The sequence below is a fragment of the Myotis yumanensis genome, unplaced genomic scaffold, assembly GCF_028538775.1.
Source record: "Myotis yumanensis isolate MYYU_CA2020_CCGP unplaced genomic scaffold, mMyoYum1.0.hap1 SCAF_10, whole genome shotgun sequence".
NCBI classification, from domain to species: domain Eukaryota; kingdom Metazoa; phylum Chordata; class Mammalia; order Chiroptera; family Vespertilionidae; genus Myotis; species Myotis yumanensis.
In genome coordinates, this window is record NW_027223761.1 from 41,599,021 (window position 1) to 41,626,973 (window position 27,953).

The 27,953-nt window shown below is 41.6% G+C and overlaps 2 protein-coding genes across 4 annotated transcripts; both read left to right on the forward strand.

Moving 5' to 3' along the window:
- The first annotated feature begins 8,923 nt into the window (after positions 1-8,923).
- Positions 8,924-17,951, forward strand: LOC139018168 (olfactory receptor 51F2-like). 2 transcript variants are annotated; one of them, XM_070426814.1, is made up of 2 exons: positions 8,924-8,947; positions 17,022-17,951. In XM_070426814.1, the coding sequence occupies exons 1-2, from the start codon at positions 8,924-8,926 to the stop codon at positions 17,949-17,951; spliced, it is 954 nt and encodes a 317-aa protein (XP_070282915.1). The 2 variants fall into 2 exon arrangements, with proteins under 2 accessions (XP_070282915.1, XP_070282914.1); XM_070426813.1 differs by lacking the exon at positions 8,924-8,947 and adding an exon at positions 9,307-9,378 and having other exon boundaries at positions 16,972-17,951.
- A 4,410-nt stretch (positions 17,952-22,361) lies between these two features.
- On the forward strand, positions 22,362-27,510 carry LOC139018169 (olfactory receptor 51E2). 2 transcript variants are annotated; one of them, XM_070426815.1, is made up of 2 exons: positions 22,362-22,447; positions 26,116-27,510. In XM_070426815.1, exon 2 carries the CDS (start codon positions 26,165-26,167, stop codon positions 27,116-27,118), a length of 954 nt encoding a protein of 317 aa, XP_070282916.1. In that variant the 5' UTR covers positions 22,362-22,447; positions 26,116-26,164; the 3' UTR covers positions 27,119-27,510. The 2 variants fall into 2 exon arrangements, with proteins under 2 accessions (XP_070282916.1, XP_070282917.1); XM_070426816.1 differs by lacking the exon at positions 22,362-22,447 and adding an exon at positions 22,768-22,844.
- Positions 27,511-27,953: the final 443 nt, after the last annotated feature.

Genomic DNA, 27,953 nt, shown 5'->3' on the forward strand with positions numbered 1-27,953 from the left:
GTATTAAGGACCTTTAAAACATATCTTCTTTATTTTGATGATGAGGAAGCAGGTTTTCAATTTAAGGCTCTTTATATTATAGCAAATAAACTTATAGACCCCAGTGGATTAGCTAAGTGTCCAAGCAAGCCTTCATTTTATTTTATTTTTTTCAGAGAGGAAGGGAGAGAGAAATAGAAACATCAATGATGAGAGAGAATCATTGATCACCTTCCTCCCGCACACCCCTGCTGGCCCGCAACCCATGTGTCCTTGACTGGAATCCAACCCGGGACCCTCTAGTCCACAGGCCAACACTCTATCCATTGAGCCAAAAAAGTTAGGGCATATCTAGCCTTCTTTTGGAAAAAAATCCTAATAATGTATTAAATACTTCCTAAGTACACAACAATTTTCTTTATTATATCTCTTTCTCAGAATCCTTCTTTCCACAACTTTTCATGATCCTCCTGGAATCTCTTTTCAGTTCCACTTATATAATCAAAGCAACATAGTAGGACTATTCCAATTCAGGAAACTCTATTAGCAAGGCATCTGGGCAGGAAAAAATTTTGTTTTTTGTTTGTTTGTTTTTTATTTGTTTATTTTTAATTCTATGATTTTGAAACCACCCTTGAGTATGTTTTTTCATTAAAGCTAATGAGCAAATATTAAATAACTCTTCTTGGAAAGATATATTTTAATGCTTTGTTCTCTCCTCAGGAGAATTCTTCCAGGGCTATGACTTAAATATCCTTACAGCCAGATCACCAAGAATGTATAAACAGATTGCCCCAACTACAAAGCTTCATATCAATCACTATCACAGCAACATGCATTGGGTATTGTTGGCTACCTTTTACAGATGAGAAAACCAAGGCTCAGAAGACTCATGTTACTTTCTTCTCTCTGACTTCAAACCACATGTTTGCCACACTTTATTTTAAAAGAACAACTTTTTTAAAAAAAATGTGGAATGAACATATGTTCACAACTTCAAGACTGCAGTCTATATTTTAATGACTATTTTGAACAATATAGAAATTGTTTTTTAAATGCTATAATACATGAATACATATAATATGTAAATGTGTTGAATATATACTACTGAGGTTACCAATTTCCTCTAAACTGTTGGTTTTATAGACTATCCAAAAATTATACAGTCCCTGATGTATTCAGAAAAGACTCGGATAAACTAAAATACTGACCTCATGCTAAGAAGGATTCTTGGGTGTGGAAAGGGAGTTCACTTGATCCTACCCCCTGCTCTTTGAAGAGTCACCTCAGACAGTAACAGAGACTCTTTTTAAAGCCAGATAGAAAGGGGCTGAGGCTGGGGAAACAGTCTCTCAGCAGTCCTGCCCCATCTCCAAATGTATCTCTTCTGCAGAAGAACCCAGAGACTTCTCAGGAATGGAGAGCGATCAGATTTGAGAAAGAGAGTCTTTATAAAGAGCCCAGAAGCTGTCCGGTGAGAGGTCTTTACCCAGCAGAAACACAAATTCCTAGGAGAGAACTCTATACCACTGTGCCCTGGTAATTCTTTGTGCCCGGAACAACAGACTATAAAGGGCAACTTCTTTTCAGTCTAGCTTCACTCGTATTTCCCAAAGGAGACTCCTGGAGATGCACTATGATTTCAGTTCTCATTCAAGATCAGCTATAAATCAAAGCTTTGCATAGTGCAATCTGAACAGCTATAAATCAAAGCTTTGCATAGTGCAAAAGTAAGAGATAAGTGTTGTTACTGAATCTCCCATGAGTTCACTCCCCATTCATTTGCCAGGGCACAGCAATCATAAGACAACCCATAGAGCAAGGAGTTGCTGAGTAACTCATATTCACTGACACAAGTGCAATACTATGTGTTTCAGTGCCCAAGACCTTTTCTGTGCATTATGAATGTCTTGGGGGTTGTTACTAACTAGTGCACAGGCATAGGAAATGGCAAGCATATAAAAACATGCTCCACATTATATGTCATTAGGTAGATGCAAAGTAAAAAAACAATGAGATACCACTACACAGGTGGCCAAAATCCAGAACACTGACAGCACTAAATGGGGGACATCTGAACATGGCACGCTTGGCTCACCTCTGAGGCTTGTCTCATCCTGTTCTCCATGGCACTACTTAGGTGTTTATTGATTCCTCAAATTCTGCCTCAAATGTAACCCAAAAGATTTTTTATTGTTATAAAATTTACATTTATATTACAATTAAAATAGCTTTTTCCAGCCATACCTGGTTTGACTCTGGATAGAGCCTTGACCAGTGGGTTGAAGGGTCCCGGGTTCGATTGTGGTCAAGGACACATGCCCAGGTTGCGGGCTCAATCCCCACTAAGGGGAGTGCAGGAGGCAGCCAATCAATGATTCTCTCTCATCATTGATGTTTCTATCTCTCTCTCTCTCTCTCCCTTCCTCTCTGAAATCAATAAAAATATATTTTTAAAAATAGTTTTTTTCCTAGTTTTTTTATTTCAAAATTGAAGATACATTAATTAAGATGGATATTGTGTGTGTGCTTTAATTTCACTAAGTTTTGTTTTGTTTTTGTGTTTGTTTTCAGTTGCCTTGCTATGTGGTTTCTGAATATAGTGCTCAGTCTGCCTATGGGATGAAACACAACTGCTCACTGAGCTTAAAACATTTTCTTAACTTTTTATCATCTCCTCGCACTGCCCTCTACTCCCTTGCCTTCCTTCCTAGCTCCGCTAGAAATAGTTACTTCACACCCTTTTCTATATAGTAGATCTTTGCAAGGCAATGTAATTCTTGGCACAGCTTTTTATGCCAAGAAGTATATTTAATTAGTTATTATTCTTATTTCCTCAGACCTCCTTTTAGCATGTATATTTGATTAGCCTCCCTTGAACACATGAGGCTAGGTTGTCCCAACACTTATGTGATCTACATACATTCTCAAACATGATTGTCACATGAGTCCCTTAGCTATCTTGCAAAAATGCAAAGTATGATTTAGTACAGCTAATATTTTGCATTTCTAACAAGCTTTCAGGTGATATCAATACTATTGTTCTTTCAGTAGCAAAGATCTCTATAGTTAGAGTAACTATAACACTGTATTGTAATTTCTCATGTACTAACCTATGTCGTCCACTAGACTTTGTAATATCTGGGGCAATGTCATTTTTGTTCACTGTTGCACTCTCAGATCTTGTTTAAAAACAGATATATAGATTTTATACAATATTCTTATAATCATGCATGGAGAATGTTGGTGGAAGCATATACAAGAGGTTAGAAGAAGAGAGGAATGGGATAAATAGGAATAATCGGAATAGCCAGAAGTTGAATGAGAGGTAAGAATGAGCTTCTTTTCCTTATCCACTAAAATTGAATGGTTGGTGTTGGCTAAATCAACAGGGTAGAAGAACTGCTAGTAATTTGGCATTACTAGAGCCAGGAAAAGATGAAAATAAGACTTTTACCAGACCATGGAGGGTCAGTAAAGGTTATAGAACCCAGGTATTTTTTGTAAATAGTGGCATAAACAGAATAACCATTGTTGTAGCAACCATTTGTTATTATTGTTTGCTTGCTTTAGGTTTGTTTCTACAATCTGAATACATAGGCTTCAGGCCACTTACTCCTAACTTATCCTCTCTGTTTCTTTCAGAACTTACACTATTTATTGCCTTATAAGACTCCCAGCCCTGACTTCTGCTTTTCTGTTTCCTGCTTCAGCCTGACCATCCATATCAGCTGCTACATGCATGAATTGTAAAGGTTGTATAACATCTTACAACTGAATATAAACCCTTTATTTCTGTGTCACTGAGAATTTTTGTTACCTGTAGTTTTGACTACTGCTGTGAATAATGCTGCAATCCATGTTCCTCTCTGTAAAACATGGCCTGAGTCTCTGATATTTTGCTTTGGATGAATTGCTAGAAATAGAATATTATGGGCCTGTTGAAGCAATAATATATTGGAAAATCCACTTCCAGAGAGTTCATACAAATATCATAAAACAGTGCTTAGTCCACCATAACACAGAAACACTGTACATTGTAAGGACAGAAAAAAGGCCTCTTTTTTTCTTTGCTGTGGCCTTCCACAAATTATGAATAATAACTATTATTGGTAGTTAGATGGGAAGATTGCTGGCTCCCCTGATTCAAGCTGCCCCTCTATTCAAACAGGGGGAGGAGATAAGACTATACTCTCAAGGTTGCATTCTTGCACCCTCCTCCTCCCTGCTGTTTTAACAGCTCAGGGATAATTCACAACAAGGAGCCTCTAGTTAGTAGAATGTTCCCTCCCCCCACCCTTTCACACAAGCCTCTTTTGAGCTCTTCATAACTTTTGTTCTAGGCTTGTTTTACAGGCTTGGGAAAAATACTGATAAGACATCTGCTGGACTGTCTCTTCGAATGCAAACAAACTAACTTTTTAAGACAACACTCCCTCCCCCCCGATTAGCTCAACTTCAACACAATCCCCCTTCCTTCCTTGTCTCCTAGCAACAGCAACCACTGGCTCTTTAAACAGTGCAAGCCACTCTTTCTTCCCTGCCCTGTATTGACTAACAAAACACAGGCCCTTTTTTCCCTTAAAAAGTAAAATAAATTTCCTCTCTGCGTCTTTTCTTTTAGTTGTGAATTCTTTCAAGCCCACATCATTGGCCAAACCCTGTATTATGTTTTAAAAAAAATATTTGCTGATTTTATAAGCAAGAATATTTCACTATTGACTGTAGTAAAATGTTGACACTCAACAGATAATATTTATTGCAAGTCCCTATGGCACAGTTTTCTTGTTTCTATGTCTGCTCTTCCTGTTTGGATTAACAAGTTTGGCAAACATTAATATGAAGGTGAATGACGTCACAGACTGTGGTATGTCTCCTGGGGTGGATGGTATTGATACTGACAACTACATACTCTTGTTGCTATGTGATTTCATTGAGGGACACTTTGCTCAGACTTTTAGAAGATTGAGTCAAATTACCAGTGACTCTTCTGCTAGGCTGGGGGAGAGGAGGGCGGTGAGAAGAGCCATATTTTGAAAGTAGTGTGCCAGTATGCACACCAGTTCCAAGAGCTTGCACCAAGCTCTGGCACGGAATGTACGTGATAATCCTTTAGCAACTATTGCTCTGAGAAAAAAAGTCACATTCTTTCAGCCAAAGTAAAAATAAATGTAATCATTCCCAAGTCATTTCTGAAACTAATGGGAAATCAGTCACTGCCCTAGAATTTGCCCAGCCTGGTAAAGAAAAATGTTTTCAAAGGTCTCAAGGAGTTCATTGTAAGGAGACACAGGAGAACAAAACTTCATGTGTCAAATGTGAGCTTACACAAGTGACAATGTGTTAGCAAGCATGTGTGCTGTAGGGTTTAGAATGACTTGGACAGGAATTAGTGTTAGAAGGAGGATGTGAAGATTCTCTAAGGAATGAGTTTTAAAAACTGAAAAAGTCTCCAAATAGCCCTAGATTTGAATACTCGTTATGCCACTTATTAACTGAGAGACTTAAATAATTACTTAAACCCTTAAATCCTTGGAACAGCATAAGTCAAAGTAATAATGAATTCTTCTCTCAAACTTATTATCTTCCAGTTGCATAGGTCAAAAGTCTGAAATAAGTCTTACTGAGCTAAAATTAAGGCATCAGCAGGACTACATTCCTTTCCAAAGGGTCTGGGAGAGAATAAAAACCCTGTGTTTTCTCCTTTTACAGGCTTCCCACATTGCTTGGTTTATGATCTCCTTCTGTCATCTTCAAAGCCAACAACAGTGAATCAAGTTCTTCTCATGCTATCATCTTTCTATTTCTCTACTTTTAAGGATTCATTTGCTTAGATTAGACACACCCAGATAATCCAGGATGATATCCCCATCTCAAGATCTTCAATTTGAATCATATCTGCAAAGTTCCTTCTGCATAAAGGTAACATATTCACATGTTCCAGGCATTAGGTTATGGACATCTTCATGAGTCATTATTTTACCTACCATAAACATCTGACATAATAGATTGGACATAGAATGCATAATAAGATATTGTTTTGTGGTTACTGTTTTTGTTGCATTATAAAGAATAAAATTTCAGGCCAAGACATTTTTCATGGTGAAATAGATTGAGTGGTGGGGAGAGATAAGAATGGAAACCCAGAGAATGGTTAAGAAACTGCTAAAATTATCCAAGTGAGAGATACTTGTGATTTGGATATGTTATGCCCAGATTTCAGGATCCCCAAGAGACCACACCAGGGAGCCAGCCGTGTCCGATGCAAAAGCAAAGAGTCTTTATTCGAGCTAGCTCATGCTCTCCGTCCACCACACTCGCCGACGCAGTGACAAGAGGCAAAGAGAGAGAGCTTTGTGGGTAGAGGGGTTTTACAGGGGGGTTGGAGTAAGGGGAGGAGAGAGGATTGTGGGCCCTGCCGATTGGCCAGGCGCAAGTCTGGGTCTTGTTACACAGGATGTGGTTGTGTCTATGGCACGCACTTCCCTTGATTGTCATTGGTTAGTTTAAAGAAATCCTAGGTGTGGCTAGCAGAGGCTTGGGCTTCCGGGAAGAAGCTCCTTGTTGAGCACATGGCTGCTGCCCAAAAATGGAGGATTCGGGGCAAGATGGAGGGCGTAGCCCTCACCCTTTCAGATAGGGGAAGCATTTTTGCAGGTGATGAAGCATGATTAAATTCTGGTTATTTTTCAAAGATATTGGAAGGATTTTCAGGTTTTTATACAGAGTGCAGGAGGCAGAAATCAAGGATGACTCCAATATTTATATGCTCAAGAGTGGTCCAAAAATGGTGGGAATATCTGAAGTTCTAAGGGGGCCATAAGTCTACATCAATCTACGGGGACTATTTACTAAAGACTGAAGAGGGAAACAGTAACCTCACATCAGATGACATTGCTGGCCAGATCCATCTACCCAAATTCTGTGATATAAGATGCTCAAAATTTGAACAGATGGGAAATATCTCAAATTATTGTGATTAGTTTTCTTCTACTTAGTGGGCTGGGATTTCAAAATGGAAAATAGCTTGAATTATAAAAGAGTAAAAACTTTACTTCTGTACACCTAATTTGTGGGCTGAGATTTTTAGCTACTATATTCCTCAAGCACTTGGTTCATGCCTCAAAGATCACTTTATTATTGGTTATCAACACTGATAATCATTCATTAACTTGTCTGTTTTCTACACTAAACTGGGAGACCCTGGGCAGTAAAAACTATGTTGTATTCTTTTTTAAAAAATTCCTATTACTTAGTATTAGCATGATGTTTGGAATATAGGACACCCTATGGAAATATTTACTAGATACTTGTATGGATAAATTAATTCTATCAAATCAGAAAATGTTTTTTAAAACATAATACATGGGAAGTTTTGGCAAGTGACATGGGATTGAAAGACTTGATATCTAAGAGAAGGGAGAAAATTTACTTTACTTTCTAAGGGGAAAAAAGGGTCTGTGTATTGCTAATCAATACAGGGAAGAGAAGAAAGAGTAGCTTGCACATTTTAACGAAGAACCGGTGGTCACTGTTGCTAGGAGACAAGGAAGGAAGGGGGATTGTGTTGAAGTTAAGCTAATGGGGAGGGAGGTAGGGTTGTCTTAAAAAGTTAGTTTGTTTGCATTCGAAGAGACAGTCCAGCAGATGTTCTAAGGAGGTGTCTTATCAGTATTTTCCCCAAGCCTGTAAAACAAGCTTAGAACAAAAGTTATGAAGAGCTCAAAAGAGGCTTGTGTGGAAGGGAGGGGGGCGGGGACAATCTACTAACTAGAGGCTCCTTGTTGTGAATTATCCCTGAGCTGTTAAAATAGCAGGGAGGAGGGGGGTGCAAGAATGCAACCTTGAGAGTATAGTCTTATCTCCTCCCCCTGTTTGAATAGAGGGGCAGCTTGAATCAGGGGAGCCAGCAATCTTTGCATCTAACTACCAATAATAGTTATTATTCATAATTTGTGGAAGGCCACAGCAAAGAAAAAAAGAGGTCTTTGTTTCTGTCCTTACAATGTACAGTGTTTCTGTGTTATGGTGGACTAAGCACTGTTTTATGATATTTGTATGAACTTTCTGGAAGTGGATTTTCCAATATATTATTGCTTCAACAGGCCCATATCATTCTATTTCTAGCAATTCATCCAAAGCAAAATATCAGAGACTCAGGCCATGTTTTACAGAGAGGAACACTGATTGCAGCATTATTCACAGCAGTAGTCAAAACTACAGGTAACAAAAATTCTCAGTGACACAGAAATAAAGGATTTATATTCAGTTGTAAGATGTTATACAACCTTTACAATTCATGCATGTAGCAGCTGATATGGATGGTCATGCTGAAGCAGGAAACAGAAAAGCAGAATTCAGGGCTGAGAGTCTTACAAGGCAATAAATAGTGTAAAGAAATGATGCTAACTGGGGGGTGGGGGTAAGAGATCAACCGAAGGACTTGTATGCATGCATATAAGCATAACCAATGGACACAAGACACTGGGGAGTAGGGGAGGCCAGGGGAAGGTCAAGGGGGGGGGAAAAAAGAAGACATATGTAATACTCTTTGTAATACTTAAGCAATAAAACAAAATTTAAAAAAAGAATAAGTACCTGCAATATGCAGACAAAGGATTTGAGACAAATTGCTAAAAGTGTCTTTTTATATAGTAAAATACACACAACTAAGCATAATAATGATCCTGTTTTTGTAAAAACAATTAATGTCCTTATAATTATATCTTTGAATAAATATAACATATGTATTATACGTTATTTATAATGAAAAAAAAAGAAAGAAATGATGCTAAGAAGCACAGGTAGGTTAATGAAACATAACTGCTGTGAATAGCAATTGATGTTATGGAGTAAAGTCTGATTTACATTTACAAAGGGTGACGCCTTTTCACAATCTGGAATAAAATTTCATTTTTCAAAAGCCTCCTCAGAGTGGCTGTTAATGGGTATGGGGTTTCTTATTGGAGTGATGAAATTTTTTTTTAAAATTAGGCTGTGATAATGGTTATTGCACAAGTCTGTAAATTTACAGACCTCTTGAATTGTACTTACAAATGGGTGAATTCGGTGGTATGTGAATTATATCTAAAACTGTTTTTAAGCCCTTCCATGAAAGTGCACAAGGACAAAAAAAATTATATCAGCCTATGAAGCACATAGCCACAATAGTAATGGCATAATGGTTCAGATAGAAAAAGGCTATATGAGGAAAAAAAAAAAGTCTTCTGGGAACCTCCAGACACTGGAGACTCCGTGAGTTACACCACCACCAGGAATTGGTCTCTCAGCTCTGTGGCTGTCTGCAGCCACGCTGGAACGAGTCTTCTCATAAGCTCGGATCTCCCTGGAATCTAAAGCCTCCTCAGCCTTCTAAGTCAGCCTGAGAGAACTGGCTCTGTAAGTAAAAATTTTGTATTCAATAACAAAGCTTAATTCTGGATTAGCTGAGATGTCTTATCCATAGGGGAGAATTTCCTCACATTGTTTAAAGTTAGACAGTGAGGTGATGGACTGAGGTAGATGGTAGAATTATAGAATTATGTATTATTAGGAAATCTGTATTTTGTTCTGCCTGGTGTAGTTTGATTAGCTGGTTGTTTGTTAGTTATATGATCTAATCATTGTGCTAATATATTTATGGTGGTTACTGGCTTGGTGCTTGAGAAACCGAAAAGGTTGTGAGGGGCTTAAAACCTTATTTCTAGCCCTGGCAGGCTTGCTCAGTGGTTAGAGCGCCATGAGTTCAATTCCTGGTCAAGGGCACATACCTCTGTTGTGGGCTCAATCCCTGACCCCAGTCAGGGTGTGTGTGTGGGAAGAAACCAGTTGATGTATCTCTCTCACATATCTCTCTCTCTCTCTCGCTCTCTCTCTTTCTCTCTCTCTCTCCCTCCCTCCCTCCTTTCTCCCTTCCATTCTTTCAAAAAAATTAGTGGAAAATATCCTCAGGTGGGGATTTAAAAAAAGTTATTTCTAAGCTTAATATTTCTTAATAAAGATGAAAAATGCCAATTTGAACACCTACTTTATGCCAGGCACTGCATTAGTATATTCTACCTTATAGATGAGGAAACTGGATCGAAAAAAAGGTTATATTACTTGCAGGTGACAATACTTCTTAAGATAATGAGCCTTGGAATTCGGAAGAACTGGTTTTAGAATCCCAGCTCTGACATTCACTCGTTGTGTGAGACCCTGAATATGTTTCATAACCTCTCTGATGCTCAGATTCTTTATCAGAAAAGATAATTTAAAGTGAATTTAATAATACTTGCCTCATAGGAATTAAAAAGTAAAATTATAAAGTGATAAAGTGCTCAGCACAATAACATAACATTCAAGACTATGCTGCTGTTAAAAAGAAGGAACTCTTACCATTTGCAACAGCATGGATGGAACTGGAGAGCATTATGCTAAGTGAAACAAGCCAGTCAATGAAGGAAAAATACCACATGATCTCACTCTTTCATGGATAATTAAGACCATTACAAACTTTTGAACAATAATAGATACAGAGGCAGAGCTGCCTCAAACTGATTGTCGGACTGCAGTGGGAAGACCAGGGAGGGTTGGGAGACTGGAGGGACGGGAGTAAGAGATCAACCGAAGGACTTGTATGCATCCATATAACCATAAATAATGGACATAAGACACTGGGGGGTAAGGGAGGGCAGGGGCTTGTTAAGGGCGGGGGGGGAAAAAGGACACTTATGTAATACCCTTTGTAATACTTTTAGCGAAAAATAAAAATTAAAAAAAAAAAAAACATAACATTCAAGTAACAAGCTCCAATCACCGGTAACTATTGTTATGATTAATGTATTCAATTAGTATTGCTGTACAAGGTCTCAAAACTAGTTAGTGTTTGAGAAAGGATCTGAACCCACGTCAGTCACACACATTGACAATGGCTTGGATAATAGTGATAATTGCCATATAGTCTAATTTAACAGTTAAAGACATAAACATGAGTTGCAGGTCACAACAGTGCAACAACCAAGAAAGAGAGAATCATTGTGATCTAAGTGGACAGAAAAATTAGTTGAGAGACTATAGCTCATTTCTTACAAAAGAAAATGAAGGTTGTACATGGATTGAACAGATCTGAGGGTGATTGGAGTAGCCTGGGAGCTCTAGCCGGTTTTGCTCAGTGGACAGAGCATTGGCCTGAGGACTAAAGGGTCCCAGGTTCGATTCCAGCCAAGTGCACATGCCTGGGTGGTTGGCTCAATCCCCAGTAGAGGGTGTGCAGGAGGCAACCAATCAATGACTCTCATCATTGATGTTTCTATCTGTCTATCCTTCTTCCTTCCTCTCTGAAATCAATTTTAAAAAATTTCTTTTTAAAGAGTAGCTTGGGAGAACTTTAGCGCCTCTTCCTAATAGTATCCTTTAGTCCTCCTTTATTCTTTGACTAGAGGCCCGGTGCATAAAATTCATGCATGGGGGAGTCCCTCAGCCTGGCCTGCACCCTCTTGCAATCCCGGACCACTGGCTCTTAACCACTTGCCTGCCTGATTGCCCCTAACCACCTCTGCCTGCCTGCCTGATCACCCCTAACTGCTCCCCTGCCAGCCTGATTGCCCTTAACCACCTCTGCCTCAGCCCTCGCACCCAGGACCCGGGCTTCCCTCCCTCTGGCCGGACACAGGCACCTGGGACCAGGGGCAGCTTTGCCTGGGCTAGCCTTAGCTGCAGGCACCCAGAATCCAGGCTTCCCTCCCTCTGGCTGGCTGCAGGCACCTGGGACCCAGGCAAGCTTTGTCAGGAAGGACGTCTGGAAGGTCGTCCAGAAGACATCTGGTCTAATTAGCATATTACCCTTTTATTAGTATAGATATGAATAGTAACAATCTTTCAATGTGAGAAAATGCAATGAAATACAGCTTTAAGTACCCACTACCAACCATATTGCTATCCCTTAGTCTTCATATGTAGACCACCGGATGCTCTCATTTTTGACATTTCAAAAGTAGAATCAATAATAATTTAATTAATATTTGCATGTAGGGGATGAGAGGAGAAGAATGTGTGTATATGGTTGTGTGTGGGAGGGAGGTAATGCTAATTAGATGATTTGACAGAATTTGATGTCATTTTGTAAAAAATAAAGCATAGAAGCAAGTGTGAAATTGGAATGGGGGAAGGAATACCCCGGGTTTGGCTCACATTGAGGTTGAGTTATCTGAGGGAATATGATTAAAGATGTCCCTCAAGGCGAGATAAAATTTTACTCACTGGCACTAAGCAGAGAGCTTTGATTTGTTCTCCAAATTGGTTCCAGTCATTTTCCTAAATTGTTAATGTGATCTCCTCACTCTAGTTCCAAAATTTGTTAATGCCTTCAAGTTTGTAACCTTGCCACAGGTTTAAAAATTCTATCAACTTTTGAAATATAGAACTCAGGAAAGACCACAATTAGACTTCAGATTTGCAAGCCATCTGGATATAAATACTATTTAATACCATGGGAATAATTAAGATATCCCAAAGAGAGTATAATATCTGGGACATCAAGAAAAAAAGAGAAACTTCTCAAAAAGAAACACATGCAAAAAATCCCAGATAGTGTGGGTCAGTAGGTCATGTGAGCATCAACCCATGAACCAGAAGGTTGAAGTTTGATTCCCAGTTAGATAGAGGACATGCCTGGGTTACAGGCTCAATCCCCAGTAGGGAGCCTGCAAGAAGCAGCCAATGAATGATTCTCTCTCATCATTGATGTTTCTATATCTCTCTCCCTCTCCCTGCCTCTCTCTCTGAAATCAATAAAAACATTAAAAAGAAAAAAAAAACAGACTTCTAAGGAATACCACAATTAAAAGATAGAGTACAAAAATGTTGTTTGGTAAATGGGAATAGTGGGGGAGCCCACAGAATAACTATCTTGTAGGAAATGAAGGAGAATTTCAAAGAGGAGGTGGGCAACATGGAAGAAATTTGAGAAGAGGGAGAGGGAAACAAATCTGGAAAAAAAAAATTTGGATTTTCTGTTTAGAAAGTCATTGATGGCATCAGTTGGAGAACTTTCTGTGAGTCACTGCAGAAAATTTTCAGATTGTTACTGAATGTGAGGCAGTTTGTCCAAAGAACATTTCTTGTCATAAAATATATGGCAGGGAATGGGGGGAGAAAGAGGGTTTGTCTTACTGCCCTCACTAGCTAAGCACAATGGCCAATGATGAGATATGGTCAATAGATCTTGGGTGAATTGGGTGTGTATTGAAAATATCTATAGAAAAGTGGGGGGGGGGGCAGTTAAAACTTGAGTATTGTAGAATGCCAAATGAGGGCCAATGTTGCAAAATAAGTTACTAAAGTGGAAAGGAATTTTGTTGGAGTTAAATCAGAAGAGATGAGAATGATTTGTTTACTTATTCATAAAATATTTAGAAATGCCTGGCTCTTGATGCTCTACAACTAAAATCTAAGTTCCTTATTCTTCCCTTGGAATGCAAGAGTGTCATGTCCTTGTCCCCACAGATTCCTTTAGCTCCAGCATAGTAATTTTCTTGTATTTTGTTATTTCACTCAGCCCCTGCTCATGTCTTTATGTCAAAAACACTCTTTCCTGTTTTTCATCCTTGTGAACTCACTTCTTCTCATTAGAACTTTACACAGTTATATTTTATCTACTCTGTTAAGATTTCTTGGAACTGATAATTCTTTTTTATGTATATTTTATTGATTTTTTACAGAGAGGAAGGGAGAGGGATAGAGAGTTAGAAACATTGATGAGAGAGAAACATCGATTAGCTGCCTCCTGCACACCCCCTACTGGGGATGTGCCTGCAACCAAGGTACATGCCCTTGACTGGAATCGAACCTGGGACCCTTCAGTCCGCAGGCCGACACTCTATCCACTGAGCCAAACTGGTTAGGGCAGAACTGATCATTCTTGAACACACACAGACATATTCTTACATACACACACTATCTGTCACCCTACACTATTTCGGTTTTATTGCTTAGAATCATCTTATCCTTGTGCACTCTACAGGTAGCAGTAGAGTCACATATCCTCTGATATGTAACTAATACAGTGCCTGGCATGTAGTAGGTATTCAAAATTGACACTTTTTCATTTCTTATTTTCATAAGAATTACTGGGCTCTTATTAAAAACTAGTGGTCTGGTGCACAAAATTCGTGCAGGGGGTGGGGTTCCCTCTGCCAAACTGCACCCTCTCCAATCGGGGACTTCTTGGGGGATGTCTGACTGCTGGTTTAGGCCCGTTCCTTGTGGGACTGCAATCTGGAACTGCTGGCTCCTAACTGCTCACCTGCCTGCCTGCCTGATTGCCCTTCACCTCTCTGCCTGCCTGCCTGCCTGCCTGATAGCCCCTAACCCAGGGGTGGGCAAACTTTTTGACTCGAGGGCCACAATGGGTTCTTAAACTGGACCGGAGGGCCGGAACAAAAGCATGGATGGAGTGTTTGTGTGAACTAATATAAATTCAAAGTAAACATCATTACATAAAAGTGTACGGTCTTTTTATTTTTTAGTTTTATTCATTTCAAACGGGCCGGATCCGGCCCGTGGGCCGTAGTTTGCCCATGGCTGCCCTAACCTCTCTGCCTGCCTGCCTGATCACCCCTAACTGCCTCTGCCTGCCTGCCTGATCACTCCTAATTGCTCTCCCCTGCCGGCCTGATCTTGCCTTCAACTGCTCTCCCCTGCTGGCCTAGTTGCCCCCAACTGCCCTCCCCTGCTGGCCTGATCTCGCCCAGTCTCTGTCTCTCTCTGTTTTTCTCAGCAGTCCTCCAGGCCTCCCTGCCTCCCTGCCTCCCTGCCTCCCTGTCTCCCTCTTCCTCTTTCCTGGCTGGGAGGGGGAGGGGTTAGTGGGGAGTGGCTCCACACTCTTCCCACCCTCCCTTCCATCCAGGCCTCTTCAGGCCCAGTCTGTTTTTTTGTTTTTTTTCCTCAATCTGAGAGAGGCTCCGAGAGTAAGCTGGGAAGGAGGGAAAGAAAGGGAGAAAAGGCTGTGAGCTGGTGGGCACTGTGTGTGTCTGTGTGTGTGTGTGTGTGTGTGTGTGTGTGTGTGTGTGGTTGTGAGTGAGTGTGAGTGCCAGCCCAGCCTCCCCCGTCCCTGTCTCCACTGCCACAAGTCCCCACCCACCAGAGCCTGATGCGCATGCAGCCTGGGCATTAGGTCGGGCCTCTGGCCATTGTGGATGTGACGGACCCAGTGTTTTTTATATATTAGGATAAGGTTTTCAGCTTTAAAAAGTTGTGACTCAATGGTTGAGCATCAACTCATGAACCAAAAGATGAGGTCCTGGCAAACTCTCTGGTTTTCTCAGACACCAAACCTGTTATTTTACTTGCTTCATATGCTTAATGCTGACACAATACAGTGTGTGCTCTCAGTTTGATGTTGAAACAAACTAGTGTTTATGGATGATCAAGAGCTTGAGTGGAGTTACTGGCTATGAAATGGAATAAGGAATCCCCTGTGTTGGAGCCCAGCATGAATGAGGAGCAGGTGTAGGAAGATGTAGGAGGGTTGGGGAAAGGATTTGGATGAGCTCCCTTCTGCTAGACTTGGCACAGATCATTTCAACCTAAACTCTATGTTTTTCTTCTGATATCCAAGCCAGAAAAAGGAAGGGAAGAAATTGATAAGAAGAATGCAAATGAGCAAGGAAGAAATTGTTTGAACTAATGAAATAATGTAAGGGGAGCCATGAAGAAGTTAGGATGAATGAGAAATTTCAGATAGCAATTAATAATTTTTAAAAAACTAATCTCATAAAATTTCCTAGAACTCAGTGAGCAAAATTACAACTGAGTCATTGCATATTATCATAATCACACCAACCAGGGCCAAAATTTCCCAATTTTCAATCTAATATTTCTTTAGGGAATCCTTGAGGTAGCACTTTATTTGGGTAAACTTATGTGTCTTGGAAACTCTTAGGTTTCCCTAAGAAACAGTTACCATAATATTGGCTACTTCTCACTGATCGAGCCCTCTCTAGCCACAACCCTAAACTCTGCTCTCCCCAGACCTCCTCTTCCAACACATACAAACCCATATGCCTAATTTGAATTTTTTACTCGATGAAAAAAAAGAAAGAAACAAGATGTTTTCCATATAGTTTTATCTTTTCCTCCAAAGCAAAACAGTAACATTGTACTAGGTATCTCTTGAAAAAGTATGTCTTAACAAAATGGAGAAAATCTGTTCTAGAGAACAACTAGTCTTCAGGAAGATTGAAGAACCAAATATGTCTGAACATGGCAGCAAAAATGTCAAGTGAGGGCAAAGGCCTCTGTCCCTATGGTGGTAGGTCTGTGCTCTAACTCTCCACCTCTCACAAATGTGATGCCAGGTGCTGCATTCTAAGGGTCACTGCAAAGGTTAGATACTGTAGACACACTGCACTGGTGCCTAAGCCATTTATTGTCATTTAATATGTGTTCCATATATTATAAATATCTCTCATATTTTCTGGCTTCCCAAATCATCCTAAGATTCTCTGTTTTCTATACTTATGGCTGATGTAATACTGCTGCTCTAAAGCCCCAATCTATATTTCTCTTATGTCAACTATACAGGAAAACCAACCTGCTGCTGCCTCTTATCACAATTTAAACATTCCAAAAAGAATGAAATATGATCTTCCCATCTTGGGTAAAATGTCTTTATTTAGTCCAGACATCTCTGACTAGAGGAATGAAAGAAAAGGTCACATAGTATAAACATAGCTACAAGCAAAGGGCCCCAGGGAAGAAAAATTGTGGGCTGAGATAAATACAAAAAATAAAAAATACAAAAATTTTAAATCGTACCTACTACAGCAGCTGAAAACTTACAATTCTTTTGTCAATTTAAATGAGCTATTCATATTTATGTAATATAAAGATATTCATCTTGGGTTTGTTTGGGGTTCAATAAAATTATAGGTTTTATTTTTAAATTGTAGTTTAAATTGATTAATTGTAGTTTAGATTAATTTTTTAAATTTAGTTTTTTCATTGTTCCAGAATTTCACCTTGGAATTCTGTACTTATAATTCAGCATGTCCAACTTCCAGAATACTACATCCTCTTCCATCATTTTCCTGCTAACTGGTGTTCCTGGGCTGGAAGCCTTCCACATCTGGATCTCCATTCCCTTCTGCTTTCTCTATATAACTGCCCTCTCGGGAAACAGCCTGATTCTCTTTGTCATTGTCACTCAGCCCAGCCTTCACGAACCCATGTATTATTTCCTCTCCATGCTATCCACCACTGACCTCGGCCTGTCCATATCCACCCTAGTCACCATGTTGGGTATATTCTGGTTCAATGCCCGGAAGATCAGCTTTAATGCCTGCTTGTCACAGATGTTCTTTATTAAACTCTTCACTGTCATGGAATCCTCAGTGCTGTTGGCCATGGCCTTTGATCGTTTTGTGGCCATCTCTCATCCTCTCAAGTATGCAACCATTTTAACTGACTCCAGAATAGCTCAAATTGGAGTAGCAATTGTCATCAGGGGGACACTTATGCTGACACCAATGGTAGCCCTTCTGAAAAGACTGTCGTACTGCCGCAGCCTCGTGCTACACCACTCCTACTGCTTCCATCCTGATGTGATGAAGCTCTCCTGCACAGACACCAAGATCAACAATGCGGTGGGGTTGACAGCCATGATCTCTACTGTTGGGGTGGACTCAATCCTCATCCTCCTTTCTTATGTTTTGATCATTAAGACTGTCCTCAGCATTGCATCCCCAGAAGAGAGAAAGAAAGCTTTTAGCACATGCATCTCCCATATTGGGGCTGTTGGTATTTTCTATATTCCATTGATCAGTCTATCTTTTGTTCACAGATTTGGAAAACAGGCCCCACCATATGTACATACTATGATTGCTAACACCTACCTGCTGATCCCACCTGTGATGAACCCCATCATCTACAGTGTGAAGACCAAACAGATACGTAGAGCTGTGATAAAAATTCTCCACTCCAAAGACATATAGATGCATAGAAGTCTAGCCACTCTACATCAAGTCATGTTATTAAAAAATAGAACTAGCACTTGATAAAACTGAACAAAAAATTATAGATTGGGTTATATGTAGAAGATCAGCTAGCTTGATTCCTTTATTTTACAAATGTGGATAGAGACATAAGAATGTTAAGGATGCCCGGCTGGCATAGTTAAGTGGTTGATCATCGACTTATGAACTAGGAGGTCACGGTTTGATTCCCTGTCAGGCACATGCCTGGGTTGTGGGTTGATCCCCATATGGGGCATGCAGGAGGCAACCAATCAATGATTCTCTCTCATCATTGATGTTTCTATCTCTATCTCCCTCTCCTTTTCTCTCTAAAATCAATAAAAACATTTTTTAATTTTTTTTAAATAGAATGAAAGGAACAAACAACCCTAAGTCTAGAATCTCTTGTCCCCATCACCTTTTATTCTAAACTATTGTTAATCCTGCCAACAATCCTTTTTACTTAATCAAGGTCATAGCAGTTAGAATAACACATTATGAAAAAAATCACTCCTTTATGAGAATTAGGGAGTACCTCCTAACTGTAATAATAATTTTAACTAACACTTATTTCCTTTGACCAGTCATAGCTCTAGGTGTGTTTTTTACATATATTAAAACATTTTTATATCCAAACAACATTACAAGGTAGTTACTCTAATATCAATGAGAAAATACACACACAAAATGTTAAATAGCATGCTTAAATAGCTGGTAAGTGACATTTTACATCCATGCAAACTGATTCCAGGTCCCTCACTCTTATCTTAATGCTGCCTGTACTGTAAGCTATATATAACTAGAGGTCCAGTGCACAAAATTTGTGCACAGGTCGGGGCAGAGGTGTCAGCCTTGCCTGCACCCTCTCACAGTCCAGGACCCCTCACTTCTTACTGCCCACCTGCTTACTGCTCCTTACCACTTGGCTCGCTGTTTCTTAGCGCTGCCACCAAGGCAGGAGAGGCTACCACCACCACCACTGCGCTCACCAGCCATGAGCCCGGCTTCTGGCTGAGCGGCATTCCCCCTGTGGGAGCTCACTGACCACCAAGGGGCAGATCCTGCTTTGAGTGGCTGCTCCTTTGTGGTCAGTGTGCATCATAGTGACCGATTGTTCTGGTTGTTCCATCATAACAGTTGCTTAGGCTTTTATTATATAGACTAGTGCCCGGGTGCACAGATTGATGCACGTTGAAAGGAAATCGGGAACCCATGCCTCCATACCCAGGGAGTTTCATGTCTCCATGAGTTATAGGGAAGTCGGGTGGGGAGTTGAATTTGCTGAGATAGAACTCTTGGAGTTATGGCACGTCTCTCTCTTCCATTTCACATCCAGTTTATCAAAAAATGCTGATGACTCTTCCAGATATTTCAAGTATTGATATCTGGAATCCAACTACTTTCCACCACCTTTACTACTACCACCATGATCCAATCCACCATCATTTTGGACCTGAAATATAATAGCCTCCTGATGGATCTTTCTTCATCCACTTTTGCTTTACAATCTAGACAAGACAAATACACAAGACAAATCATGTCACTTCCTCTGTTCAACATGTTCCAGTGGTCTCCTCTCTTACCCAGGGAATATTCACAGTCATTATATGTTACTAGAGGCCCGGTGCACAAAAATTTGTGCACTCGGGGGGGTCCCTCAGCCGGCCTATGCCCTCTTGCAGTCTGGGACCCCTTGGAGGATGTCCTCCTGCTGGCTTAGGCCCGCTCCCTGGGGGATTGGGCCCAAGATGGCAGTCAGACATCCCTCTGGCAGCCTGGCAGCCCTCGGGGGATGTCTACTTACCAGCAGGGAGCAGACCTAAGCTGCAGTTGGACATCCTTAGTGCTTCTGAGGAGGCGGGAGAGGCTCCCACCACCACTGCTGTACTGGCAGCCATCAGCCTGGCTTGTGGCTGAGCAGAGCTCCCCCTGTGGGAGCACACTGACCACCAGGGAACAGCTCCTGCATTGAGCATCTGCTCCCTGGTGGTCAGTGTGTGTCATAGTGACCAGTCATTCCCAGTTGTTCTGCTGTTAGGGTCAATTTGCATATTACCCTTTTATTATATAGGATATCTGACTCCTCTCCATCATCTCAACTACTCCCCACTTTATACACTCTCCTACATCCACACTAGCCTCCAATATTTTCTTAAACTCACCAAACATGCATCAACATCAGACTTCACACTTGCTGTTCTCTCTACCTGAAATATTCTTCCCCCAGTTACCCACATGATTTACTGCCTCACTTCATGCAGGTTTCTGCTGAAGTGTCATCTTATTACAGGGCTCTTGACACAAAAATAACAACAACCTCTCCCTCAATTCCTATCTGCATTCACTCTCTTCTCTACCCATCTTGTTTTTAGTTTCTAGCACTTTTATTCCTCAATATACTACATATCTGTTTATTTCTTTTCTTGTTCCACATTACAAGGTAAGATTACTGAGTAAAAGGCCTTTGCTTCATTTATGGTGTCTTCCAGACCCTGAAACAGGGCCTACCACATAAAAAATAATAAAATCTCTGATGACCTAGCTCTATTTTCCTCTCAAGCCTTATTACTTCCCTGGTATGTGGTATTCCAGGCACAACAAACAACTTGCATTCCCTTAACCCTGATTGCTCTACCTCACTTCATTCCTTCGACAAGCTCTTACCTCCACCTGTTCTCCTGACTTAAAAGTGACTTTCCTTCAGAGACTTTTTCCTGACTGCTCGAGTCTGGCTGGTGTCCTTTCCAGGTGCTCCTATAGTACCTGTGCTTTTTTCTCATGCACAACTTCCCTCTTCAGAATCTACTGCAACTAGCCCACTTCTGTACCCACTTCTCAAGACCAGGGACAATATTTTATTCACTGTTGGAAATTGGTGGAAAAGTTCAGATGGTGTGGAATTACATACTGGGTGTTTGTTTGTTTGTTTCTTTGTTTGTTTGAACACACCACATAAGATAGGGTATGGAGAGAGGAAGAGGAGAAAGAAAAAGTGACGTAGACTAGAGAAGAAGGTTGAGGGTACTCAGAGTCTCACAAATAGGAAAGAGAAGAAGGAACTTCAGTCTCAAGATCCAGATGGCCAAGATGTTCACACTACTTCTACAGATGTCTCCCCAACCTCACCCACACACACTAATGTGTGAACAGTCCCACTGCCTAATAATTTTGAAAAGTTATAAGCTTTCATCCCTAGGGTGTGGGTAATATGGACACGTCAGGAATGGGTGGTTTGCAGAGCAAATGTTGTATTCTGACTAAGGTGGACAAGCTCACAATGAATTGGAGACTTTCCCAAAAGCCAGTAGTTTAAGGAGAAAAATAAATGAAGACATAAGACCACTGTTGTAGCCACCAAACTCAGAGTCCAAGTGAAAACCCTTAAATGTCCTATAAGGGCCTATGTGACTCAACTCCCCATCACTGCTGTGATTTCATCTCCCTACTATTCTTCCCCTTGTCTGTCTACACAGGCACACTGACTTCCTTTTTGTTCTAAACTATCAAATACACCCCCTTCTTGGGAACTTTATTTGTAGTTTCTCTGTCTTCTTCTTGAAATGGCCTTTCTCAAATATCTCCATAGACACATTCCTCATTCCCTTCAGGCTTCTTCTCAAATGTTTCCATTATGTGAACCCTTCCCTGGCAACTTCACTTAAAATGTCAACTGCCTGCCCTAACTGGTTTGGCTCAGTGGATAGAGCGTTGGCCTGTGGACTGAAAGGTCCAAGGTTCGATTCCGGTCAAGGGCATGTACCTTGGTTGCGAGCACATCCCCAGTAGGGGGTGTGTAGGAGGCAGCTGATCAATGTTTTTCTCTCATCGATGTTTCTAACTCTCTATTCCTCTCCTTTCCTCTCTATAAAAAAATCAATAAAATATATTATTAAAAAAAGTCAACTGCCCCCTGATATTTATCTGTTCCCACATTCCCTTTATTTTCCTCCTTAAACTGTTGAACATGCTTTTTGGTTTTTCATAGTAGCTCCATGTATTGTCTATACCACTCCATGAGGATGAGAGTTTCTGGAGGGGCTGTCTATTTTTCTTTTTATACTGTAAGCCCTTGATAAATATTTGTTGAATATGAATGAATAAAGAGTCAGAAAAACTGATTATCCAACTGATATTATCACTAATTAACTAGCTTTTATCTCATCTAATCTTTATCTGTAACACAGGTGCAATAAAGAGTGATTTCCATACATCAAGGTCTGTTTCATCAACCGAAAGAAAAGATGGGAAAAGAAAAGCTGAAGAAGTGAATGCCCTTATTTTGAATGATGGGACTGCACATTTTGGGGCCTACCTTGGTTTTTAAAGAGAATATGAACTCCTAGAGCCCAAGGACGTCACTAGTAAATGCACATTGGCTGCTGTGGTTGGGAAAGTGGCTAATGAGGAAGAGCAGTGACTGAGGGAGCCTGAGTTACCTGGAAAAGTGGAGACAGATTGGCGAGAGCCCTGTATCTGTAAGTGTGGGAGTGATGCCAGAGGCAGGGGCCCTTGTGATTTTCCCTCCCCCCAGAGAGAAACAGTGGGAACCCTGTGGGAGTGGCACACAAAAGGACATGGAGATATTTTCCCTGTTTGCCAAACCCCTGGAGCCCCAGTCCATGCTCCCACAGCCTGTTCTCATGGGCCTCCTGGGCAGCATTATAAATAGGCCTGTACCTAAAAGGGCAAGCCAGCTCCAGCTGTTTTCTCTGCACCGTTTTCAAGTGAGTGCAACCTCATCTGGGGTTAGGCAGCCCAAATCCTGCGTCCTAAGGGACCTTGAAGACCCCACACACTGCCTCACAGCAGGGCAGGGAAAGCCCTTGCATGCCACCTACACCTCCAAGAAGGAATGTCTCAGAGCATTAGCAAGTGAGTATAAATGCAGCAGCCACATTTGGACCCAAAGATAACCAGAAATTGGGTCTATCCAGGGGTCACCTTAGGCAAAAGGCAAGGCAACCTGGGAGGGAGACATAAGGTCTTCTGGTAACTAGGGAAACTAGGGAAACAACATGTCAACCCAAAGTCTTAGACTGCTACCAGGAAAGCAGAAACGACATGTCCATATGGCTGTGTCCTCTTCCCCTCCCCTCCCCTTCTCTTCCCTCTCCTCCCCTTCCCTTCCCCTCTCCTCTCCTCCCCTCCCCTTCCCTTCCCCTCCCCTCCCCTCCCCTCCCCTCCCCTTCCTTCTCCTTCCCTTCCCTTCCCTTCCCTTCCCTTCCCTTCCCTTCCCTTCTCCTTCCCTTTCCTTCTCCTTCTCCTTCTCCTTCTCCTTCTCCTTCTCCTTCTCCTTCCCTTCCCTTCCCTTCCCTTCCTTTCCCCCTTCTCCTTCTCCTTCTCCTTCTCCTTCTCCTTCTCTTTCTCCTTCTCCTTCTCCTTCCCTTCCCTTCCCTTCCCTTCCCCTCCCCTTACCTTCCCCTCCCCTCCCCTCCCCTTCCTTCTCCTTCCCTTCCCTTCCCTTCCCTTCCCTTCCCTTCCCTTCCCTTAAGTTACTATGCTCCTCTTGCTACTTCCATGCCTACCCTTTTCTTTCCCTGCCCTGCTGTGAGGCAGTGTGTGGGGTCTTCAAGGTCCCTTAGGACGCAGGATTTTCCTACCAGGAAAGCAGAAACGACGGAATGATGGGTCAGGACAGTAGCTGACTCTCTGTGGCCAACAGAGGCCCTTATATCTATCTAAAGTGCTACATGCAGTGGGATGGGTAGGAGGCCTTGAAAAGGAAGAAATACGTTACTATGCTCCTCTTGCTACTTCCATGCCTACCCTTTTCTTCACCTGGGCCCCATTTCTCTTGCACACAGAGGTCCAGTGATATGGCCTCCCTCCAAGGAAGTGACCTTAGCATTACCACATACTTACCAGCCTGATTTGTTTGGATTTCTGAATCTCCTTTCCCCAAGTTACCTATGTCAGATACGTAGATGGTTGAATGGATGCAAGATATAAGCTTCCTTTGATCTCACTGAGGGATGCAATTACCTGCCTCTGAAAAGAGCTTTTTATTCTCTGACAGCAGCTAGGGTCCAAAGTTGGGATCTGTGCTTGTCAAGGAGGGTAGCTGTTATGTCCTTGTACATGTTCTGAGGATGGAGAAGAGCAAATAGCAGTCAGAGGTGTGGATTTTATCATCTTTAATCCCTGGATTTGTTACTACTACTTTGTCTCCAATGGGGATAATTCAAGTCAAATCTTTTAGTTCTCATCTTATTATATTTATGTAAGACTGCTGGTTTCCAAACTCTCTCCACTAAGGCCAAATGGAAGAGCATCTCCCAGTTGCGTTAAGGACTGAGGTTAGGAGTGAAGAAGAATCTTGGCGAGATGAACAGTTAACCTGAACACAATTGATAAAGACTCCTGCAGAGTTTATTCCCAAGACTCAGAGGTTCTTATTGAAGCCATTTCCTTGGCTCTTGAGATACAATTAGCTCTAGGGAGCGTAGTAGGGAAACATTTAATGAAGTCAGAGTACAGGTGTTTAGGGTTGAGGAGGTTGCGGCAGAACAGCACTGGGTTTCTAAAAAGGAAATGTCTGCCCTAATATGAATGCCATGTTGGCCAATGTTCCAGGTAAGACAAAGCTCTAGGAATATCTGGACTTGGACCAAGTTCTTGGGACAATAAGAGTGGCCTTGTAGGCAGCTTTCACGTGTGTAGGATCCCATCAGCAAGGAGAGAGAGAGAAGAGCCTCCACAGAGAACATGCCAAACAGCTAAGATCTGCTGGAGGCCCCACACCCTGCCAGCACTTTTATCTCCAGAGAAGTCATTGGAGGGAGCTCCTGCCTTTCATTCAATGACCCCCAGATGATTTTCCCTTTTTTTTTTTTTTCTTAATAGATTGACTTTTGGCCTTTTGCTTCGTAATCTTTTTACTTTTAATTTTTTAAAAAATACTATTGTGTTTCTTTCTCCCCACACTGACTTTAGACCTGGGTACTTGGAATCCTGAAAAATTGCAAAGCAAAACAAAACAAAACCTCCCTATCCTCAATATACCCTTTATTCCCTTCTCTGTTTGATTTCTACTTATGTTTCAAAACTGAACAGAAGGATCATCTTTTTCAGGAATATGATCATGCTTCTCCTCTTCCCATGCATTAAATGCACACCTTATGCTAGCACATTCCCAAACCCTAATAATTTGGTTACTTGTCCCTTTTTCACTCTAAGTAGGGCATCTGAAGGGCAAAAGGTGTCTTTCACCTCTGTATCAACAGCATCTAACAAATAACCTTGTACATAGTATGTCATGTAAGTCAATGTTTATGTAATGAATGAAAAATTGAAGGAAAGAAGGGAGACAGGAGAGGAGAAGAGAGAGGAGTGGGGGGAGGGAGAATGGGGAAGGGAAGGGAAGGAGAAGGAGAAGGAGAAGGAGAGGGAGAGGGAGAGGGAGAGGGAGAGGGAGAGGGAGAGGGAGAGGGAGAGGGAGAGGGAGAGGGAGAGGGAGAGGGAGAGGAGAAGGAGAAGGAGAAGGAGAAGGAGAAGGAGAAGGAGAAGGAGAAGGAGAAGGAGAAGGAGAAGGAGAAGGAGAAGGAGAAGGAGAAAGAAAGGAAAAGGAAGGGAAGGGAAGGGAAGGGAAGGGAAGGGAAGGGAAGGGAAGGGAAGGGAAGGGAAGGGAAGGGAAGGGAAGGGAAGGGAAGGGAAGGGAAAGGGAGGGGAGGGGAAGGGAAGGGGAGGAGAGGGAAGGGAAGGGGAGGAGAGGGAAGGGAAGGGGAGGAGAGGGAAGGGAAGGGGAGGAGAGGGAAGGGGAGGGGAGGGGAAGAGGACACAGCCATATCCGGAAGGGGTTCCCAAAAGGGTATCTCTTAACACCTATCTGAGAAAAGGACCACCCAGTGTCCAGACAATGAAGGTATGGGCCGGAAGAAGGAGTCTAAGGGAACTTGAGAAGGATACATTTTGGGATAAGCATGTTCTTTCCAGGTTCCCTTTTAAAAATATAAATGGACCTTGAGAATAGTGACAGTACATGAATTTGAGCTGTCACTTTTCTCTTTGGAGGGGGCTTCATAGCTTATGAAAAAGCTGAAAAGGCTTGGAAGAGGGAGGAGAGAATAAAGGAAGGAGAACTGAGGTGCATCAGTCCCCAGGTTTCCAGGGCTGGCCTCTCTGATTGTGCTCCATCTCCTACCAGGCTGCCAGTGTGACCTGACCCTCTCCAGTGCCCCTTCTCCGTGCCAGCTATGAGTTCCTGCAACTTCACACATGCCACCTTCGTGCTTATTGGTTTCCCCGGACTAGAAGAAGTCCATTTCTGGATCGGCTTCCCTCTGCTTTCAATGTATGCTGTGGCGGTGTTTGGAAACTGCATCGTGGTCTTTATCATAAAGACGGAGCGCAGCCTGCATGCTCCCATGTACCTCTTTCTCTGCATGCTGGCAGCCATTGACCTGGCCTTGTCCACATCCACCATGCCCAAGATCCTCGCCCTCTTCTGGTTTGATTCCAGGGAGATTGCCTTTGATGCCTGCATTGCCCAGATGTTCTTTATTCATGCTCTCTCGGCCATTGAGTCCACCATCCTTCTGGCCATGGCCTTTGACCGTTATATAGCCATCTGCCACCCATTGCGCCATGCTGCAGTGCTCAACAACACAGTAACAGCCCAAATTTGTGTGGTGGCCGTGGTCCGTGGATCCCTCTTCTTTATCCCACTGCCTCTGCTCATCAAACGGCTGGCCTTCTGCCAGTCCAATGTGCTCTCGCACTCCTATTGTGTACACCAGGATGTGATGAAGTTGTCACAAACAGACACATTGCCCAATATGGTCTATGGTCTTACTGCCATTCTCCTGATTATGGGCGTGGACGTCTTGTTCATCTCCTTGTCCTATTTTCTGATTATACGAACAGTTCTACGACTGCCTTCCAAGTCAGAGCGGGCCAAGGCCTTTGGAAACTGTGTGTCACACATCAGTGTGGTATTGGCCTTCTATGTGCCTCTCATTGGCCTCTCAGTGGTACATCGCTTTGGAAACAGCCTTCATCCCATTGTGCATGTTCTCATGGGTGATATCTACCTACTCCTGCCTCCTGTGATCAATCCCATTATCTATGCTGCCAAAACCAAACAGATCAGAACTCGAGTCCTAGCTATGTTCAAGATCAGCTGTGACAAGGACCCTCGGGCTGTGTGAAGCAGGTGACCCTTCCCACTCCACTTTCCCTTATCCTTAATGGCTTGATAATGACTTACTAATGCTAGCCGATAAGCATATCAATGCTTTTCTCTGGTTTGATCTCCAAATTCTGTCTCAGCTCAGAGTGAAATTTGGGGAGATATCGTAATTCCCTTACATAGCTCAAAATGTTATTTATATATTTACTATATAAAAAATTTAAGTAGAAAATCCACCAATGCTCCAATAAGTATTTAAAAAAAAAAAAAACATAAAGAAGAGTGCCAAAAATACAGTTGGCTTTGAAACAAGAGACAAATTACTCTATCTGACTAGTAATCCAAGGTAGCATTTTTGTCTATCAAATTAGCAATTTTTATTAATGAGAATTTACAATAAAAAAGGAGATTATGTTAAAACATATAGAGTGTCCCAAAAAATGTATACACACTTTAACACCTGATAAATCACTTAATTTTCACTCCTTTTCAGGTTTAACTGATTTGAAATAATGGCTGAAGCCAGACTAGGCTTTGAACAGAGAAACTTTATCCTAAAGTACCACTAGACAAAATATAAAGTTTATGGTATGAAACCAGCAACAGTCGATGAACTGAGGGCACATGAATACCGAACGAAATGATTCTTGATGTTTGTGATTCCATTGCTTTATGTTATTAGCAGTACCAGAATGATCATCAGTTTGAAAACAGGCATTGACAAAAAAAAAATTATTCATTTCTGCAGATTCTTTTAAATTTTGGAAATGAACTGTATGTTAATAAACACTGACTTTATAATCATTCAAAGTGTGTATACATTTTTGGGACACCCTGTATATTCTTAAACATCA

What these genes read in the sequence shown, in the direction of transcription:
- LOC139018168 (XM_070426814.1), top strand. Translation starts at nt 8,924, where the DNA reads ATGGGTATGGGGTTTCTTATTGGA. An exon ending in GTATGGGGTTTCTTATTGGA is followed by an intron (nt 8,948 to 17,021) that starts GTGATGAAATTT and finishes TCCAACTTCCAG; the next exon opens with AATACTACATCCTCTTCCAT.
- LOC139018169 (XM_070426815.1), top strand. Translation starts at nt 26,165, where the DNA reads ATGAGTTCCTGCAACTTCACACATGCCACCTTCGTGCTTATTGGTTTC.